Raw genomic sequence first — 18,819 nt, forward strand, 5'->3', positions numbered from 1 at the left:
AACAAAACAAGATCAGTAAAGCAGCAACTGTGAACAGGTGAAAGAAAATAAAGTGGTAAAAACTGTGTATGTATGTGTTCTATGTCTGTACGATTCGCAGGACGTACTTGCTGAATGTGAGCATTATTGGGTCCATTGATGAACTCTTCCAGCTCAGCCAGGCGGTTGGTCTTGGCCAAGGCAAAGATCAACTCTGTTTCAACGTAGGACTCGCGAGCCTTTTTACGAGCCATCTGAAGAAACTTCACCAGGTCCTCCCAGTTTCCTGCACACAGCAATTTCATATGTCCATCAGTCTACTATATATGTACCAAAATATTATTAAAGTGCTTTCATAAAATAAAAGAAATGACAAAACACACTGAATAAATAAATCCAAAATTCTTCAGCTCTAATCACCCCATGAGCACATATGATAAAGTTAATCCTACCACTTTGGGCGGCAGCTTGTCCCACTTCCATGTAAGCAGAAGGGTCATCAGCCTTGATGTAAGAATCAATAGCTTCTTTGACCAGGCCCTTCTGAAGCTGGGCCTTTGCCAGTTGACTCCACACTGGGGGCTCATTACAGCGCTCAGCAAACTCATAAGCTCTGTCCAGGTTACCGATGTGCTCAATCAGAACCTGGACATGACGTTCAGATCAAATCAAGATTAACAGCACAGTTGTGGTTGCAACTATAATCCTATAAATCTATGAACTATAACCATCTTTAAAGCACATTACAGTCATGAACGAAGGCACTCGCCTGCACAGCAGAGGTGTTGACATCAAATTTCCTAAAAATAGCAAAGGCCTCCTCAAACAGCTCATTACTGATGGCAATGTTTGCAATGTCTGGGGCATCATAGTTGTCCAGGCGGTTGATGTACTCCATAACTCGTGTCCGATCAGCTTTAATGGCTGTGAGGATGAGCAGATTCTGGAGGTTTCTGAAATAACCAAGACAGGAGGTTTTTAGTGAGCATCTTATATAATATACAAAATACATTTTCACTTGAGTGTTTTTAAATATAACCACCACCCAAAACACTACTGTGCCTTACAAATATCAAGCATCTAACCCCTCTCACCTGTGCTCACTAAAGACGGAGTTATCCAGGACAATCTTCTCAAGAAGCTCGATGAGCTCATTGGGAAGGTCAGCGGTCATGAAGGCCTTGACTGTGACAGACACTTCCTCTGGATCCTGGGTCTCTGACAAGGCTGTCTGAACCACCTGCAGCAGAGAGGGATAACAAGCTAGATATTCAACACTTGGTATTTTGAATAAATGAAAACATTTTTACTTAGTTTACAAAACTCAAAAATGGATATTGTTTGAAAGCTAACAAAACGGTCACAGGTCTAACCTACAAATCTTGCCAGTAATGCTGCCAGCTTTTTGAAAACTGTAAAAGGTAATATTATCTAGAGATATTAAACACAGCAAAGAGCTGGACCTGATCAATGAGTGGTCTTCTGTAGTGGTTGGTCTCCAGCAGCACACTTGCCCACAGCTCAGGGTTCTTGCGACGGACAAGGTAGCGGGACAGACTCTTGAACAGGGAATTCTCATTGCACACCTAAAAGGATGACATACAAAACATAACCAAAAAAAGCAACAACCACTGTTCAGAACTATACTGTCTTAAGAATTTTCATATCATAATGTATGCACATTAGGACAAATTACATTCAATTTATCAAAAGACATAGCAACAGGAATAAGGACAATCCAAAGGCACTGTCATTTTTTTTGTTACCGTTTTCAATAAAAACATGAATCTAAACTCACATGAATCAGCTCCTGGTCACACTGTCCTCTCTCATAGGCCACACAGGCAAGGTGGGGGTCTCTCTTCTCACAGTACTTGCCCACTACACGGCTGTCATAGTAGGGGTTCTCTCTGAGGAAGCGCTCAGGGTTGTTGTTGCTGTCGATGTAGATCTTGGCGAGAGCATTGTGGGTCGCAGGCTCCTCACACCCTTCATGAATACGAGCCTCCAACCAAGGAAGCAGCAGCTTCAGTCTGAACAAAGACACAGTAAGGATTTCTCATTAATATTTTGATTCTGCAGAGTCAAAAGATTGAGAGGCATGACCTGCAGAGGCATGACCCTGAGCACAAAAAATTTTCCTTAACTTGAAGGATTAAACTACAGCTATGTAGTTCCATTCTTCCTTCTTACCGATTTCTTTTCTCCACTTCAGCAACCAGTTCATCAGTGGAGAACTGTCCTCTCACCACCATGATGAGGTTCTTAATCACATCCTCAGCACAGTCTACATCCAGTAGCCCACCAATAACTACGGGCAGGCGACTTGGGTTCACCTAGAATTGATAATGAAGTTACTACACATTTCCTTTCAGTAAAGGAACAGTTCATTTTAAGTAGAGTGAGACAGCCTGATGTATCCTTTTTGCCTCAGTGATACAGTTTAAAATTTCAGCTGGAATTGGGAGGTTAAGGTGAGAAGAAACAAGATACAAGACTGAACTTTGTGTTTCCACAGTAAAATGTTCTGTTTGGGGGCCAGTTTTTCCTCAAGCCAAGGAACTAGTAACATACCTTCTGCACGTAGATCTCAATGTATTTCTGCAGGCTGTTGCGGTACAGGTACAGAACCAGATCGTGGACAAAGTCAAAGCGGTCACACACAATTATCAAAGGCAGCTGGTCAGTCAGCTTGGCTTCCTGCAGACAAGAAATACTAAAAATTGGAGCTGGCTAATACACGCCAGCTTTGTTGAACAATATGGTATGGTATGGTTATTTTGTTTTTGTGAAATGTTTATTTGACACTGGACTATTTCTGACCTTAAGGAAGTTCTTCACACGCTCAGGGTCATAGCAGTTACTTTCTCTGCAAATTCTCTCCACCTCTTTGATCTGGCCTGTCTTGCAGGCAGCCTGGATATATTTGAAGTGGACTTCTGGATCCTGGCTGAAGTTCACAATGGATCCCAAGAAGTAGAACAAACCTGTCACACAAAAAAACATCTAAATTAACACAAGAACTAACTACAGGGATCTTTTAATACTTGCCGTTTTCTCAAAATATATAGGAAAGGCAAGGTTGCTTAAAATCTGGTATATTCCCAGCTTACCCTCAAAGCTTTTGAAGGACTCGAAAAGTTCAGTTAGGGCCTGAGTAGTGAGCTGTTCGTGGTACTTAGAGGCCACTTGTACACAAATCTGCAGGTTCTGGCGTATGTTTGCAGACAGCATGGCCCTCAGACACTCCAGAGAGTCCTCCACTGACAAGGAGCCAAAGAAATTCACCAGCCACTGCAGAGACAAATGGACAATAATCAGCAATACAAAAGCAAATACTGTATTAACAAACCAATTAATAAAAAAATAAATTCCCGCTTTTCAAACAAGCATGTGTATAAGGAATAATTAATGCCTTTTTTAATGCCTAATTAATCTGTTTCTATTAGAGCTATTTTTGTGTTCATTAGGTTGTGCAATACCTCTGGGTTGAGAAGGTGTGTGTGCACCACAGCGCGTTTGATGTCGTACAGGTCAGTATAATGTTCCAGTGCCCTCTGCAGGAGACCAGCCTTCTCACACAGCTGTGCCACATGAGCACGATCATAGTGGGTGAACATCTGATTGCCCAAGATGGCATCTGCTACCTGCAAGGCATTACACAGAGACAAAGACATTTCACCATTATTTGAAGCTTTATTAACAAGAAACTTTGCAACAAGGGCACCTGGAAATTAATTTATTAGCAAAACACAAAGACAATTTTTAAGAAGACAAACCTGAAATATTTGGAAAATTTTAAAATAAAAAGCCCCAGACTCAAACCTGATGTCATTATCTGGATGGATAAAAAAAAATTTAATAATTTGTGAGTTTAAATTCTGATGCATTTATGTACCTGTGGTGCGTGGACCAAATTAATTTCCAGCAGGCGCGTCTGCAGTGGTCCTTCCATGGGTCTGTTGTTCTTCAGGGCATCTAGCAAGAAGGATGTGCACTGCTGGATCAGGTTGTACTCCATGAACACGTCAACAATCTGAAGACAAAAGAGAGAAAAAGTTATAGAAGGCAAAGTCTTCTTAATCTAAACAGCCATCTTTAATTGGTTCTTTGGTTACTGACTGTAGAGCAGTAGCCACTGCACAACTCTGCTCATGGAACAAGTGTTTATTTATTTTGACCTGTGTAATGTCAGCAAGGGGCTCTTCATCCTGAACCAGCATCTGGGAGAACTGAAGGCCCTGCTCTGGACTGATCCTCATTACGTTCCTTAGCAGGAAGATCCAGTCTGGAGTGTAGCCCACCTGCAGAGACAACAGATCTATAAGCATAATAGCCCCACATAAAACAAATAAATGCAAATTATTGTAAAGACAACAGTGGAGCACACAACACTTCCTCTCACTTTTCTTAGGCTTTTGTAAAATATTGTAATAACATCAAACCAGGCATCATCACAAACCTTCTTAGCATAAAGGACAATCTTCTGGAACTGGCCAGTCTCTGCAAAGCACTGAATGACCTTATTGGGGACATTGGCTCTGAGGTAGACACTGAGGGCAAGAGTAGGATCTACAGACTTCACCAAGTCTCCAAGCTCCTCAGAGCACTCCAGCTACAAAGACACAGTCATTGAAAACCATTCTAAATTTTAGAACAGATACAAATGCTAACAAATTGAGGAAATACATTATCTAAGTCTGAGAAACAGCACAGATGCATTTAAAGCTTTTTCAGGTATTAAAAACAATCAAAGTAGCATCTAAACATAACCTTCAAGCCTTAGCACTGATAATGTGCTTGAAATAACTGACACAGTAGGAGCCTAAAATCAGTAATATGTTTATTCATTTGCTTGATTATTAACATACATTTAATATCACTTATTGTCTATTTGGCATTTAAACCCATTTGTACACTTCCTTGTTTTGTGACTATAAACCCACAATTTCCCTTTGGGGATTAATAAAGTATCTATCATACCTTGTCCTCTTTCAGCCATTTCTCAAGTAGCTGCTTGCGGCCCTGCTGGAGGACAGGCCTGCACAGCTCCAGAGACTCAAACTTGTTAAGCTGGCCTTGGTCCAGCAAGATGCCAAAGTACTGGAGCAAAGGAGACGTCTGGCCTGGTTGAGCTGGAACACTCTGAAACCGACGGATGGTGTCTGGGGTCCGCAGGATACCCTTAAAAAAAAAAAAAAAAAAAAAAAAAAAAAAAAAAAACACAAAAAAAAAAACAAAAAAAAACACATGGATGGATTAAGTATCTATGTGACGGTGGGAGGAACTGGTCGGGGGGGGAAGAGCTGGTAAAATGAGTAAGGCAGCATACAGGTACATTTGGATGAACATCAGTGACCAAAGTGTACATAAGATTTATTATGTATTCTTTTGGAAACTTTTCTAGCAAAAGAATTTTCACCAGTGAAAGACTGCATCCCCAATTAATTGAATTCCTTTTAACTATCCCATAAATTAGCTCAAATCATATCTGAACTTTTTTTTTTTTAATATATATACAACTGTGGGCTTCTGTCATGCCAAGTTACAGAACCAGTTTAGTCCAAAAGTCTGAGTTTATAATACTTGAGCGATAGATGATGTTGGGGTGGTGTCTGATCCTGCCACAGTCCACTACCTTGGGTGCATTTGCCGCCACTTTGGCAGCCTCTGAGTAATTCCCAGCCGCAAAGAGGGTGTTAAACTTGCGGGCAAACAGCTCCTCCGCACCAGCAAGGTTGTTGCGGACAGCCATGCGCAGAGCCAGGTCGGGGTTCTGGAGTACATTTGTGATGTAGGGAATGATATTTTCCTCCTCCACACATACTGACAACACCTGGAAAAGCACATTTGCATTCTTTATTATCTGTAGAGAACAAAGAATACCTAATAGATGCCATTTGTTTTGTTCCTCAGTCCATTCAAAAAGATACTACCACTACAAAAAATAAACATAAAAATATCCAAAAGGGAGCATTCTTTACTGTGAACATTTACAATAATTCAGCCACACAAGCTGCTGGACTCAAGCGAATGCACACTGCCAGTATAAACAGTGCATATTTAACGAACAGAGAAATGCTGGAACACCTGGGTTTAAAACCAAGTTTAATTTCACTGTACACACCTCTGTATGCAAAAATTACATTCTAAGATGTGTACTTGTCAACATGCCTAAATTACACACAAGGATTACTTCATGTTGAGTCTAGTGTTATATTTTTGAGTGTAGATGTGTGTGTGGAATACACTGATCTGAATATTGTGGACCTGCAGGTGACAGCCAAGAGGAATAACAGGATTAGACTGTGTATTCTGCTTGGCCAAGTTTTGCCCTCCTGCAGTGACTATCACATGCTGCCTGACACTGAAGATGCTGCTACAGTCTGATATTTCCTCAGTCAAGGTCACACAACAACACCAAAAAGAGCCACACTGATACACTCAAGGGCTGACATACCACAGGAACTTTGAGTCACTGTGTCAGCAATGACCAACCAATCTAGTGTGAACACATAGTAGACACTGTCATAGATTTAGAATAGCTGTGTTCATATCTGTGTGCACTCCTATGTTGTTTTTTTTGACTGGTGTTCTTCATTCAAAAGATGTTTTTAAACAATTTGGTGTGTAAGTCTAGCTGTCAATTTGCAAAAAGCCCAACTAATCCACTGGCATTTCTTTAGCGGCTAATTTGGTGTATCATTGCACTTCAACTATTTGACTCAACACTGCATGGACCCTAAAAACATTTGCTAGTTCAGCACCTGATGTCATTTCTTCAGTCAATTTAAAAAAAGCAGCAATTTGCAGGACTTGTATACAAATTTATGTTTAATCTGAGAGCCCTACTTTACAATATAAATGTCATATCATTACAGCCGGCCATTGAATGCTTATGCTAACTCACATGCAGGTGACGGTGTATGACCCAGTATAGTCTTCACAAGAACATGCATGCATATATGTTTGTGCCCTTGCACTGTGTGCAGTCATTCATGGGGAAACCATATAATATTAGTAAAAATTATACAAGGTTACTGGGAGTTGAAGCTCAACCTAAGTTTCACTCTACTAAAAACAAAGGGGGCTGGAGTGTGTACATTAAGAGTACCTGTCCTTTCCTGTTGACTCCAATGATACCAGCAGTAGGCTCATGAGGGGCAGTAACAAAAATGGTCTCCCCACTGATCCGGTTCATGTAGATACAAGTTCCAGTCTCCAGGTCATACAGGTGGATGTAGCCATATTTGGTGATGAGAAAGACTACATCTTGCCTAGAACTGATCTAGATTTACAGGAAGAGAATGGTTAGAATGGATTTGGAAAAAAAAAAGGTCATTGTCAAAGTGCTCTTAGGCATGACACCAAAACTACTACTGTAATTGGCTAGCAAAACCGCATGCTCTGTCCAGGCCTTTCCAGTTGTGTCATCACACTTCAGTGCATTTTTTTTTTTGATCAAATGGTGCAATTTCAGCATGCCAAGTCACTCCAAGTCCAGATTTTTTTTGGTCTTCATTAACACCCCTTTTACAATCTATCTTAAAGGCTGTGGTGTCATATAAACCTACAGAGAGTGGCACTTCCCACTGGAGGAATCTTTCTTTTAACGCTACTGTTTAGAAAACAGAGACAAACCAGGTACAAGTATGAGTTCCACGTGCCTCCTCGTTACTCTAAGCAGTGTTTGTACCTGCATGGCAACAGGGAAATCATTCTGGGCTTCTGGAGGAAAGAACACATCCACAGCTTTCTTAGGAAATGGCTGGTTCCCAGTTGGTGGAGTCCCCACTTCAATGATATGCAGCTAGAGGCAAAAAGACAGAGTTAGGGTTTCTTGTTAAAAGTTAAAAAATAAAAAAAAAATCTGATACGGATTCTGCATTCTCTCAAACCCTTTTCTAGGTGTTATTGATTTCCACTTTTCAAGTGAGTGCTGTCAGCCTGAGACTTGGCAGTGCATCTTACTTTTCCTCCTGCTTGTCCTCGTACAGCGAAGCAGAACAGAGTTGATTCTTCAGTGTTGCCCTCCATCTTGAACTGCGCAAAGCCAGCGGCATGCCCCTCAATAGGCTGAGACACCTTCCTGTCTACAGAGTACAGTTGCATGGCTCCAACAACACGATTTTGCTGAAGAGGACAGAAAGCCAAAAGGTTAGGCCAAATCTGTTGGTGATTTCTAGTTATAGTATGACATTTTTTGTTAGTTTTACTGAGTCTTCATTACCTCTGCTTCCAGAATCACTGAGATGGTTGAAGTCTATGATGAAATCTATTACATTACTTAAAGTCCAATTGAAATAACTATACTAACATATCTTTACAACCCACAGGGTGACGAAAAACACTTTTTCTGTGCATTACTGGGCAAATGAGATCATGCAGTACATCGTTATACTGTTGTATTGCCGTAACTGTTCCCCATAACTGAGACACAAGTAAATGGATTAACAAAATATTTTCAAGATAAGCAGCTCTTCAACTACACAGTTTATTTACCTGTGCTGAAATGCCAATGAGCAGCAGCCATTTCTGTTTGGCGTCCGTGCGATAGTTGATGATCTGGCAGCCTGCAAGGCTTGAGTGACGGTCAAAGACTTTGATTGGCTGAGAGTCACCCTCCATGCTCCAATGGTAGACTGCATTGTCTGTGACCAGGGCAACAGTGTTGAGGGAGATCCACTTCCAGAAGGTCACGTCATCTGTCATCGTGTGAGCCTTCATCTTGCTCTTCATCTCAATGTTGAAGATCTGCAAGGTCTTTGCAGCTGAAAATATTTAGAGCCAAGATTATCATACAATAATACAGGTGAGGCCTGTGTACCCCTTCCCAAAGCATTTTAATATTCAGCAATACTACTCTAGTGACTAAAGCTAACACACACAAATCACAGCAGACTTTGAGGAAACATGATTTTAGGGCATAGCAAAATTCCAAATGCAGGTAGTCAGGGTTTGGATCGAGTTACACTGAAAGATCATACAAAAGACCAGTACCAGTGTCAAAACAAGATGCAAGACCAACAAAAGGGCAACCACTTGAGTGGTGGATCTGCATTCAGTTAGGTCTGAAGCAACAGACTGTTGATGTGAAACACATTCAGTTGAGCCTGAAGATACACACCTCTTGTGATAATGTGACCTGAAAATCTGAAGTCATCATTTGTTCATGGGAAAGATTTTTAATCTGAGAAACTCAAAGACACTAGGCTGTGTTCAGACCAACATTAGCACTGCATTAAAAAGTGCAACACCCTCATTCACTTCAGTGAGGCCACTGTGTTGATACAGCGAAGGAAAATGACAAAAGTTAACCATGACAACTTTTTCCACAACACAAAGCAATGGTGAGGAGCCTTGTTTGATAAGAATGTGCAGATGAATAGAGGCTGATTAGTTTATATTGTGAATGAGGTGTTGCAATCATCACAATGGACACAAATGTCTCTTAATCAGACTGGTCTCCTTAATACCAATTTCATCAACTTAGCAGTGCCTGTAAAAAAAACGCCTGCATCAATGTGTTTTTAACACAGTGCTATTTTAGGTCTGGATGCTCATTTAGATATAGCAGTACTACTAGGTTTTCTGTGGACCAGCAATGACTTTCCACATTGTTTTGGCACAACAGCTCAATTATTGTTTCAACAACACCCAGATCAATTAGCAACCAAAACGTGCAGAAAAATATTGTGCTCAGTGGAAATCAAAATGAAGCTTCATGGCCTGTGTCCAGCCCTCCACCCCCACCACCTACTTAAGGAACTCAAGACCAGGCGTGTTGTTATAGCTCCTAAGGGATTCACATCAGAATTTAATCCTGAAACTAGAAAGACAGGAATTTGAGTTGGGTCTGAATGCAGATTAGCAAAAGAAGCCCACAAAGCACACAAACAGAAGTGATGATGAAAAGGATACAGGATGGATGCACTCGCACCCATTCTGTATTCTGTCTCCAGTCTTCTCACTGGAGGCAATACAATCCAATTCTTTGGACCCAAAGACAATTTAGATACAGTCAGGCCCAACCAGGCCTCACCAAACTAAGCCATATAATTAAGTTAATATATCATATGAATGACAAAGCCTCAGCATCAAAACAGTGATTATAGGGACATTCCTGAACAAATGCTTTGTTATTCATGTGTGAATGGTACATTGAAAAATACATTGCCCACATAAAATAAAGGGGGAGGAAAGGGAAGTGGTATGTGGTAGTGGTATGAAAAAAGGTCAGCTTCCCTGTTTAAACTGCACTTTAAACGCAAGAGATTTAACCTATAACAAAGCATAAGCTTGACAAGCCACTGAAGACTAATGCTGTAACACAGTGTGAAGAGGGAAAAGAGACGTAGTCACCATATACCTTAAAAACATTAGTTATTTACTATATAGGAATAAGGCTGGCAGCACAGCCCAACACAAGCCAAAAGGCAGAAAGTAACCAAAACAAAGCACCACATTTGGGTTGATCTCTGCAGTATACAGAAAAAACTGTCCCTAAACATTCATTCATTGTGTGAGAATGGTGTTAACACAATCTGTGATCATAGTTCTCAGAAACTTGTCAGTGGAACTATAGCTGCATGACAGTATTAAACCACAAAACATATCATGTATAGTTAGGTTCAGCTCCAGTTCACCCTTTTTGTAAACTGGAATAGATCTAATGGTTGAAAGCAAGGCAAACTTTTAGGATGTGTGTTGCATAGTCCTTTATGGATAAATTGTAAATGTATTTATTTATCACCATACCTTAGCTAATTGTAAATATGGTAACTTTATGTGAATTTTGGCACATGCAATCTAACCATAACATGCCTCATTCAAGTACCAGCCTGACATTAAATTAGCATAAACAAAACAACTAAAACGGAGTAGAAAAACATATAAAACAATGTACCAGTCAAGCACATTTTGCACAGACCTTGCAAGTGTCATATGCAAATCGCATGAGGGTACTGGCCTCATATATATGTATGATTACTGAGAATATACTTGTTTATATTTTCACAAACCACTTCAGAATAAGGACTTCATCACAGGAAGATGCCCACAGGACAACCAATACATACTAGCCTACCATTTATTGCTTGCTTGATTTTCCCCATTGTTTAAAATGTCATATTTTTTCTGCATGTCTTAGCCTTTATACTACATACCCGTGCTAAATATTACTACCAACCATTTCCATAATACTTCGTAACATTTCTGAATAGTCACCTAATTTTTCATTCCAGAGGTTGTTAGTCATTAAAATTCATATAACTTTTTTTCTTCAAAGCCAATTTTAAGACATATTTATTTATTCTGTCATCTGAGCACCTTGAAATTGTGACTGCTTATGGCTGCCTTCAGGTTTGCTACTTCTCAGTGAACTTCTGGGGGGTTTCAACACCAAGTCAAAGTATAACTAATCTGCCATCTTAAACATGCACAATGATTTCCACACAAAAATAGTGTTAAGACAAATACAAGTTCATTGTAATTTCTAAAATTAGTTTTTAAGCCTTTACATTTTCATACTGTACTGAAACTAAAAGAAAACGTAACAGCATTTCAAAATCTAAAGTACAGTATGTTTTAGAAAATGGTCTGGTGTAATATAAAATATAAGCACACTGTAGTAAACAGGACAAAAGCATACAAATAGAAAGAAAAATTTATATTTTAAACTATCTAAAAGTATGCTATGTTCTGGATGATATTACTGTAAACTCAAGCATGTGTTAAAATCAGTATTGTGCAAACATTTCAAGACAGTGGACACAGAATTACACTTTGACAACTCATGATACATAAAATTCAACTCACCGTCTGCAAACATAAGAAAGCAGTAAGAAATGAAAAAAAGCAAAAACAAGCAAAATAGACAAAGCATTCATGACAGCATGACATTTTACTAGCACTGGTACTATGGCTACTTTTTAGTAAAATATTAGTCTTGTATATTAAAATTTGTTACACTACAATTATGCTACTTAACTTTTTGATAAACAAATGATGTGGTCTGCATATGAACATCGAAATGAAAGACTGTGACAGCTACATAAGTCACTGACAACACAAACAAAAGTTACATAAATGGCCAGGTGTATTTTTAAAAAGCAAGCTATGTGACTGGCCAAAACTTCAACAGTTTACTTTTTAGTCTATGTTCTTTAAAAAAAAATCTAGTACACTCCATTCTAGGTGGTACATAAAGATATGAGCTAGACACGTATTTTAGCAAGAGCTTACCTTTAAGGGCGATAACTTTGCTGGCAGGGTTCATGATGGCACTATCTGCAGAGATGGGCCGGCGGATGGGATTATTGGGGTCAGCCATATCTATGATGACAACCTGGGCTTGCTCACCCACTTTCTCTCTGATGCAGATGAACTTGTCAGACTCCATGGTCAAAGTGCTAAATCCAATGTTAGCTGGGTTTATTCCCAGGTTCTGGAGCTGAGATAAGAATGCATAATCTGTCTTAGTACCAGCCCACAGCCCATACAATCTTAACAGCAAAAAAACAAACAAATAAAAACAGATAATAGAATAAAGTAGAAGACAGTGTATACCCAGTTTGTGGGGTTCCCTACTAAATGTAGGCATTGAGAATAATAAGCACATGTCATACTGTATGAAGCTGAAATGTATTAAGTTTGAACTTAAAGTTGCAACTCTAATTCGTTCCCATGCCATTATAAAATATGACCCAAGTTATATGTATGAGATAAACTGTCATATTTGACAAAATGTGTGGGTCAAAAGGTCCGTCTGGTAAAGAAAGACGAGTAAATGTTACAGCTGAAGCCCTTACAAAACAAGCTTACATTGTCCTTTCAGCTGTGAAACTTGCCGTGACCCTGCCGACTGTATATCGTGAACGGCACAGAATCCAGCCAGACTGCAGCCGAACGCGGTTTTAGTTACTAGTTTTTGGTGGCTACTCACTTGACACATCATCATCAGTGTGGTGTGATAAAATGACTGTCAATACAGCCATCCTATCCATAGTCTCTGCTCTTAAAACCAGGTCCATCTAATATCTTACATGGCCAAGATTAGCTGTTGGATGACGTGACTGCAACATCCCCCCACGACACAAAACTAACGTTAACGACCGGCTAGCTAATGTAGCTGCGATTAGTGTCAACCTAAAATTTGTAGTCACGCATGGGTCAATAAAGCTAGAACTGGTCATTGAATACCACAAAGTTTGTTAACCAGTTACTCCTCCTGGTCGTCCTTTAGAGCGAATAGTCGCCTTACGATAAGTCAACTCCATTAGTACAATGAATGAGAGCTGCTAGCCGCTAGCTGCTGGCTAATCGGGGGAGGGGAGGTCATTCATTCAGTTGGCTAGCAAGCAGTCAAACGACTGTTAAGGGTGGATATCGACCGGTAATGAGAATGTTAGTGTTTACATAGCCTTAAGGTTTGCCTACATACCTGCAGGTGCTCTTGGAAGCGGATAGGTAAGATTTGAGCCATGGTGGTTTCCTCGAGCTTCTTCGGAGTCCTCAAAATCTAGCTGTACAGCCAGCTAGGCAGTAGCACCGCGCTAGCTAACGTTACGTCCTCCTCACTGTACGTCTAGGTCGGAGCCGGTTAGTAAAAACGAAAAGCACGATCAGTAAGCACTATGCTGCACTATTAACCGTGTTTCCGAAAGCTGGTACCAGTAAAAATGTTCAAATACGTCCCTCTTTTATGTGCGTTTGGTGATGTGCACCGATAGATAGCAGCGGCCGATCTTCTGTCCAAAATCCGCAATGGCGGCGGAAACGGCTCAGAGCCTTCCCACTCCGGAAGCATCTAGGGAGCTCTGGAAGGAAATTGGCTCTGGTCCTGTATTTAGTATGGTTTGATGGATGTTAATTTTTTTTTTTTTAATTTAGGCAAGATAATACACATGTCGTGTTCCTACTCTAATCGGTTTCACAGGTTGTAATCTGAGTAAACCAACTCAGCATACCAGTTTACACCAGTTCCACAAATCAAAAAACTACATATTTTACATTCCCGATAAGCTTTAGCCCAAATTGTAATTATTAACTCTTCAGCATATTCGTTGTAAAATACAAACGGCCAAAATTCAGTAAAACCATACCATTAAACTCTCTTAACTTGATGGTGATATAGTCAACATGCACATCCTTACTGTCTTGAAACTAGAATTGTCTGTAATTAACCACATAGCTGGAATTTCCCATCTAATGTGGCAAAGATATGTGTTTTTGTTAACCCAGACATTTATTAAACAGGTGAATTTGGATTTCAGCAAAAGATGACTCGAGACAAAGTAATGCATTTCAAGAAGCAGCTGTATTCGACTATAAAGGATTTTCCAGTGTCTCTAAGCTGTTTTCTTTATATTTCAGTGTAAAAAGCCTAGACTCTATTAGAAAAAAAGCAACAGTAAACCCAAAATAACATGTCATAAGAAAACAATTGAAAAAAAATCCCCATTCACCAGTTATTTTAATTAAAATAGAAACCATTTCATTTTGCTAACATTGCCCTCTAAACAAATATATATTTTAATCATATATATATATATTTATATATTTATTCTCAAGGCAGTTGGTCATGGAGAAATTAATTGACCTCATTGTGGCCATTTTTCATGTTTCAAAACATATCTAGAATAGAAGAAAAACTGGCAGCACAGTGTAGGACCACTGCAATGGCCAACAAATAATTTATCCATTTTGAGTGAGAGGGAATAGTTTGTCAAGGCAGTGTGGCACACAGACATACTTCCTCTAATACAAGTGCAATGCAAAGTTAAATTTCTTACATCATAAAACTACAACACACTCCTCTTTCACAGCACTCAGGTTGTCCATCGAATTCCCTTTGCTTGTCTCCTCTTCCTCCAACGACCATCTTGCAGCAGAGAAGGCCTGTGTTGTGTTGTCTTAGTTCTTAGCCATTGCCAGCAACTGAAAGTCCACTTGATGAAGAGACACTGCAGTAGTCAGGGAGCTGGGGTGTCTGATTCATCCTCAGTTCATGTTGTTTTTTTCCCCAGGATGTCTGAGCTGAACTACATGTAGCAGTGTTTGAGGTTGGACAAGTGAGCACTGTTAAAGAAAGAAAAAGGATCCCAGCATGCCAGCATCTTGCCAATACAGTAAAAATGTGACTAATGCAATGTCCCGGAAGACTGCCCAGTAATTGCTGCATCAGACAGCAGAAGGGAGTAGACAAGTAACAGGGTTTCTACAGAAAAGAGGGATATGATGAGAGTATATTATGAAGAATTGGAAGGGAACCTGTGGCTGTAGCTATGTGCTCTGAGTTGGTCGATATAAACAGAACACACCGAGGACACGAGGAAACAGGATGAATGAACAAGGTGGGATCAATGTTACTGTGTGATCATCTGACGTGAGACGGTTCCCTGGGTTACCATTTACATGAAGTGTGATCACACATGATTCCCTGGGTTACCATTTACATGAAGTGAATATGCATGTTGTGCACATAAGCAATTATCCTCACATGTGTTTGTGTAAGAGAAAGAAAACAAAAAATGTGTAGGAGAAAAAAAATCCCTGGGCTACATGGGAGGGCACAGCAGAGGAGGGATCCCAGCGGACCTCAATCACCTCCGTCTGTCACACCCCTCCGTTACACCTGACACTCAGCACAACTATGTGCTTCTCTTTTGCAGCTCCTGAATAAAGGCTGTGAAAGGGGAAAGCAGAAACAAGCGTTAAGTACCCTGAATTCTGTATGCTGAATCAAAATGAATTTTTCAAAAAACATTTTTAGAGTACTGAGTAATTTCACCTCCAATAATTTCCTCCTTAACTTTTTGTAGCTCTTTCCGCACCTCCTCCAGGATCTCCTGCAGAAAAATTGATTGACAGACTGTCAGTCATAGTGTTTAAATAGCTTAACCCTCAGCGTGTTTACAGTTTACCAGGTTACTCAGTTTTTGCAGGTAATCGAAGAACATGTTTACATGTGCCATATTAACCTGGTAAATGTAAATCTGTGAACACATGAAGCAGGTGGGTAATCAGATATCTCCCCTACCCCCAACCTTATTTTGGGAGCATGACTTTATTTTAAACTATAAAGTCATAAAAGACAAAGTGTTGGTCCTGACTTTTTTCTGGTGTGTGCATGCATGTAATCTCACTCATTCAGGCTCCGCTGGACTGATGACAAACATACCTGTTTCATTTTCTCTAAATCTGAGTCATCTGTTCCACCAGCATCATTACTGTTGCCTGCAGGCTTCACCCTGTAAGAAAATATAAACAGACAAAGACAGGCAAATATTTTATTTATTTCTGAGTTTCACCAAAAACAAAAAAAAAAAAAAGACAAGGCGGCCCACTGTGCTGCAGTGACAGGCCAGCTGTGAATCACGCTCACCACTGAATTACCAGAGATGATGGAATAGAGAACAAACATATGCACACCCAGAGATGAAATTAAAGTTAACCTAACCTCATTAACAGCTATTCCTAAATTATTTTCTGCAGATACAAATGGAAATAAATCCAGTAGGTGCTATTTGGAAAACAATTTGTCTCTGTAAACATGCACTGTATATGTACTGTATGGAGTTTATCCACCTTTTAACCACTACAGTGTCACACATATAATAATAAAAAGTAAAACAATATGTGTATTGTTTATATTAATAATGCCTTGTCTGTTACTTTTCTTCTTAACACTGAGTGCTTGTTTCGATCCCTTTGCTGCTGTAGCTTTGTGAAATTCCCTGTTCATCTTATCTTACATGCCTGAACTATAGTGCAAAGATAAGACAAGACAAGCCAAACCATCAGAAAGTTCACCAAGAGGACACCACTGATCCCAGCACCCAGAACTGACATTAATCACACTGCAGGCTTCATATTCAGAGACAACGCACTCAGCTGGTAGACCTGCAAGTCCCTTGGGTGCATGCCATTCTCTGAACCATTAGATGGTGCTAGCAACTGTAAAATGTGCTACCCCAGTACATAGTGGCATTGTGCTAACCTGAAGAGAAAACAATGAAGGGAGCTAAGGCCCCTCAGTGAAGGGGACAGCATGTATACCTGAAACCTTGGGACAATGAGGGAGTGGAGTCCATGTTCTTGGTGACGGAGTTATTCCTGTTAGTGAGACACACACACTCTCCTCTTATAATGGAACTGAATGACACTCACACACAAAAGAACAAGCAAACATACTGTAGATGTGCATATATTCACACAACCACACTCACAATGATGGAGAACTACTGTTGGGATGAGTTCAAACATGAGACACCAAACACCTGGGGGTGTTACAGATTTACTGAAATATGTGAATTGAGGATTACCTGTTCATTGATGGTTTCTCCCAAGGTCTTCTCATGGTATCTACAACGGGGAAATGTATAAAAAAAAATGAGTTGTTAATATTCATTTTGTGTATTATGTGAAAAATGAATATCAATAAAATGTAGCTGGCATGCTGCAGATTTAAATGTTTTGTTCTTACCGCCTTGACCTTGAGGCTCTGACTCATCCTGTATCAAGAAGACCAAGAGCTTCTGTTAAGTTAGTCATTCTCAACTATCCATCACTCAGTATTTGGTCACATACAGTATATAACACTATTTGTCTGTTTGTTTATTCTTTTTTAACATAATGTAACAAAAAAAAATCCTTACATTATCTTGTGGTTTCACGGGTGGCTTTTCTCCATTGTTTGCAGCTTTTCTCCTAATACAAAAAGATTCACTTTAAGTTACAAAAATGAAGGTAAAAACTAATTAATATTAATATAAAAAAATGAAACATTAACGCTAATTGTCAGGGTTTTTGGGTATTCTACATTCTATGTAGCTGGTGTCACCTACCTTCGTGCCAGGATGGCGCTCATCTCACCCATAAGACCACCACCCCCTCCTCCTCCTCCAATAGAGGAAGTGCTGGTACGGCTGGGGTCAGCTCTACCAATTGGAGCTGCGGGAGCTGCAGGGGCTGCATCCTCCTGCTATGAGTAGCAAATAGCAAAAAGATGCAGATGAGTCAAAGCAGACATTGTGTAGGCATGATGACTCAAACACTGAGTGAAGCAGTGACCATAGCTCTACAAGTAGTAAACACTCTGATCAATACAGCAGCAGAATAGCATTTGCAGATTTAGAAAAACTCAGTGGATTTGCTGGTTATCCATTATGTCACTCCTCACTTCAGAAGGAGCCACAAAATAATGGTGTAGTCAGAAGTCTATAAAATTGTTTCGTTAGATTCTCACCTTAGACACTTTACGCAGTTTAGCTCCTGCTAGGGCAGCAGCCAATCCCGCACCTCCTCCCCCTCCCCCGGCACCCATACCATCACCTCCTCCTGCAGCAGGCAGGGGTGGAGCTGGTGGAGGTCCTGAGGGAGGTGGACCCGGAGGTGGAGGGATGCCAGAGGCTGGGGGAGGGGCAGGGGGTGGAGGAGGGGCTGGTGGAGGAGGGCCAATGGTGGAGCTGGAGGAGCAGGGACTAAAAACAAAGAGGGGTCCATCCATGACAAAGAATTTAGAGATGTGAAGACATGCACTAATACATCTCTTTTTGTTATTTTGTTGCTGATGCACTTCAGCTTACATGTACATTTTCTCTATTTACATCAGAGCACAGCTATTATTGCACACGTATCAAAATTGATATCATACAGATTTTATTAGCCACTGATTAGGGCTGGTAAGATCACTGTTATTGACAGTGTGTCGAGGCCTTAAGAACCACCTCAATGAGATATGAGGAACTACTAAGACTAGACTGCTATATATTTAAAGCGCAGTAATGTCGACCAGCCCAGGTGTTTCCTGACCTGCAGCGGCTTGTCTTTCTCTCTCGA

General features: G+C 40.2%; 2 protein-coding genes across 8 annotated transcripts in view; both read right to left on the reverse strand.

The window, feature by feature from the left end:
• Positions 1-13,867, reverse strand: part of LOC109960315 (clathrin heavy chain 1) — a 24,707-nt gene extending 10,840 nt beyond the window's left edge. Inside the window, exons 1-23 of one of the 7 annotated variants that reach the window (XM_020600304.1) lie at positions 13,421-13,847; positions 12,223-12,430; positions 11,797-11,799; positions 8,482-8,750; positions 7,951-8,112; positions 7,676-7,789; positions 7,094-7,267; positions 5,618-5,815; positions 4,963-5,163; positions 4,442-4,594; positions 4,161-4,283; positions 3,878-4,015; positions 3,462-3,626; positions 3,093-3,273; positions 2,803-2,966; positions 2,554-2,679; positions 2,173-2,315; positions 1,778-2,012; positions 1,443-1,565; positions 1,074-1,219; positions 749-932; positions 432-624; positions 108-265 (exon numbers count right to left, since the gene is read on the reverse strand). In XM_020600304.1, the coding sequence (XP_020455960.1) occupies positions 108-265; positions 432-624; positions 749-932; positions 1,074-1,219; positions 1,443-1,565; positions 1,778-2,012; positions 2,173-2,315; positions 2,554-2,679; positions 2,803-2,966; positions 3,093-3,273; positions 3,462-3,626; positions 3,878-4,015; positions 4,161-4,283; positions 4,442-4,594; positions 4,963-5,163; positions 5,618-5,815; positions 7,094-7,267; positions 7,676-7,789; positions 7,951-8,112; positions 8,482-8,750; positions 11,797-11,799; positions 12,223-12,430; positions 13,421-13,462 (3,603 nt within the window). In that variant the 5' untranslated portion in view covers positions 13,463-13,847. Of the gene's footprint in view, positions 1-107; positions 266-431; positions 625-748; positions 933-1,073; positions 1,220-1,442; positions 1,566-1,777; positions 2,013-2,172; positions 2,316-2,553; positions 2,680-2,802; positions 2,967-3,092; positions 3,274-3,461; positions 3,627-3,877; positions 4,016-4,160; positions 4,284-4,441; positions 4,595-4,962; positions 5,164-5,617; positions 5,816-7,093; positions 7,268-7,675; positions 7,790-7,950; positions 8,113-8,481; positions 8,751-11,796; positions 11,800-12,222; positions 12,431-12,801; positions 12,826-13,420 lie in introns of those variants that run through there. The other 6 variants (XM_020600306.1, XM_020600308.1, XM_020600309.1 and 3 more) reach the window with 6 other exon arrangements.
• A 1,533-nt stretch (positions 13,868-15,400) lies between these two features.
• vaspb (vasodilator stimulated phosphoprotein b) overlaps positions 15,401-18,819 on the reverse strand; it is a 29,038-nt gene continuing 25,619 nt past the window's right edge. The window contains exons 6-14 of the mRNA XM_020600290.1: positions 18,227-18,461; positions 17,826-17,962; positions 17,637-17,688; positions 17,465-17,492; positions 17,304-17,343; positions 17,038-17,094; positions 16,160-16,229; positions 15,770-15,827; positions 15,401-15,664 (exon numbers count right to left, since the gene is read on the reverse strand). Of these exons, the coding sequence (XP_020455946.1) occupies positions 15,630-15,664; positions 15,770-15,827; positions 16,160-16,229; positions 17,038-17,094; positions 17,304-17,343; positions 17,465-17,492; positions 17,637-17,688; positions 17,826-17,962; positions 18,227-18,461 (712 nt within the window). The 3' untranslated portion in view covers positions 15,401-15,629. The remainder of the gene's footprint in view (positions 15,665-15,769; positions 15,828-16,159; positions 16,230-17,037; positions 17,095-17,303; positions 17,344-17,464; positions 17,493-17,636; positions 17,689-17,825; positions 17,963-18,226; positions 18,462-18,819) is intronic.

The sequence above is a fragment of the Monopterus albus genome, unplaced genomic scaffold (assembly GCF_001952655.1).
Source record: "Monopterus albus unplaced genomic scaffold, M_albus_1.0 scaffold46.1, whole genome shotgun sequence".
NCBI lineage: Eukaryota > Metazoa > Chordata > Actinopteri > Synbranchiformes > Synbranchidae > Monopterus > Monopterus albus.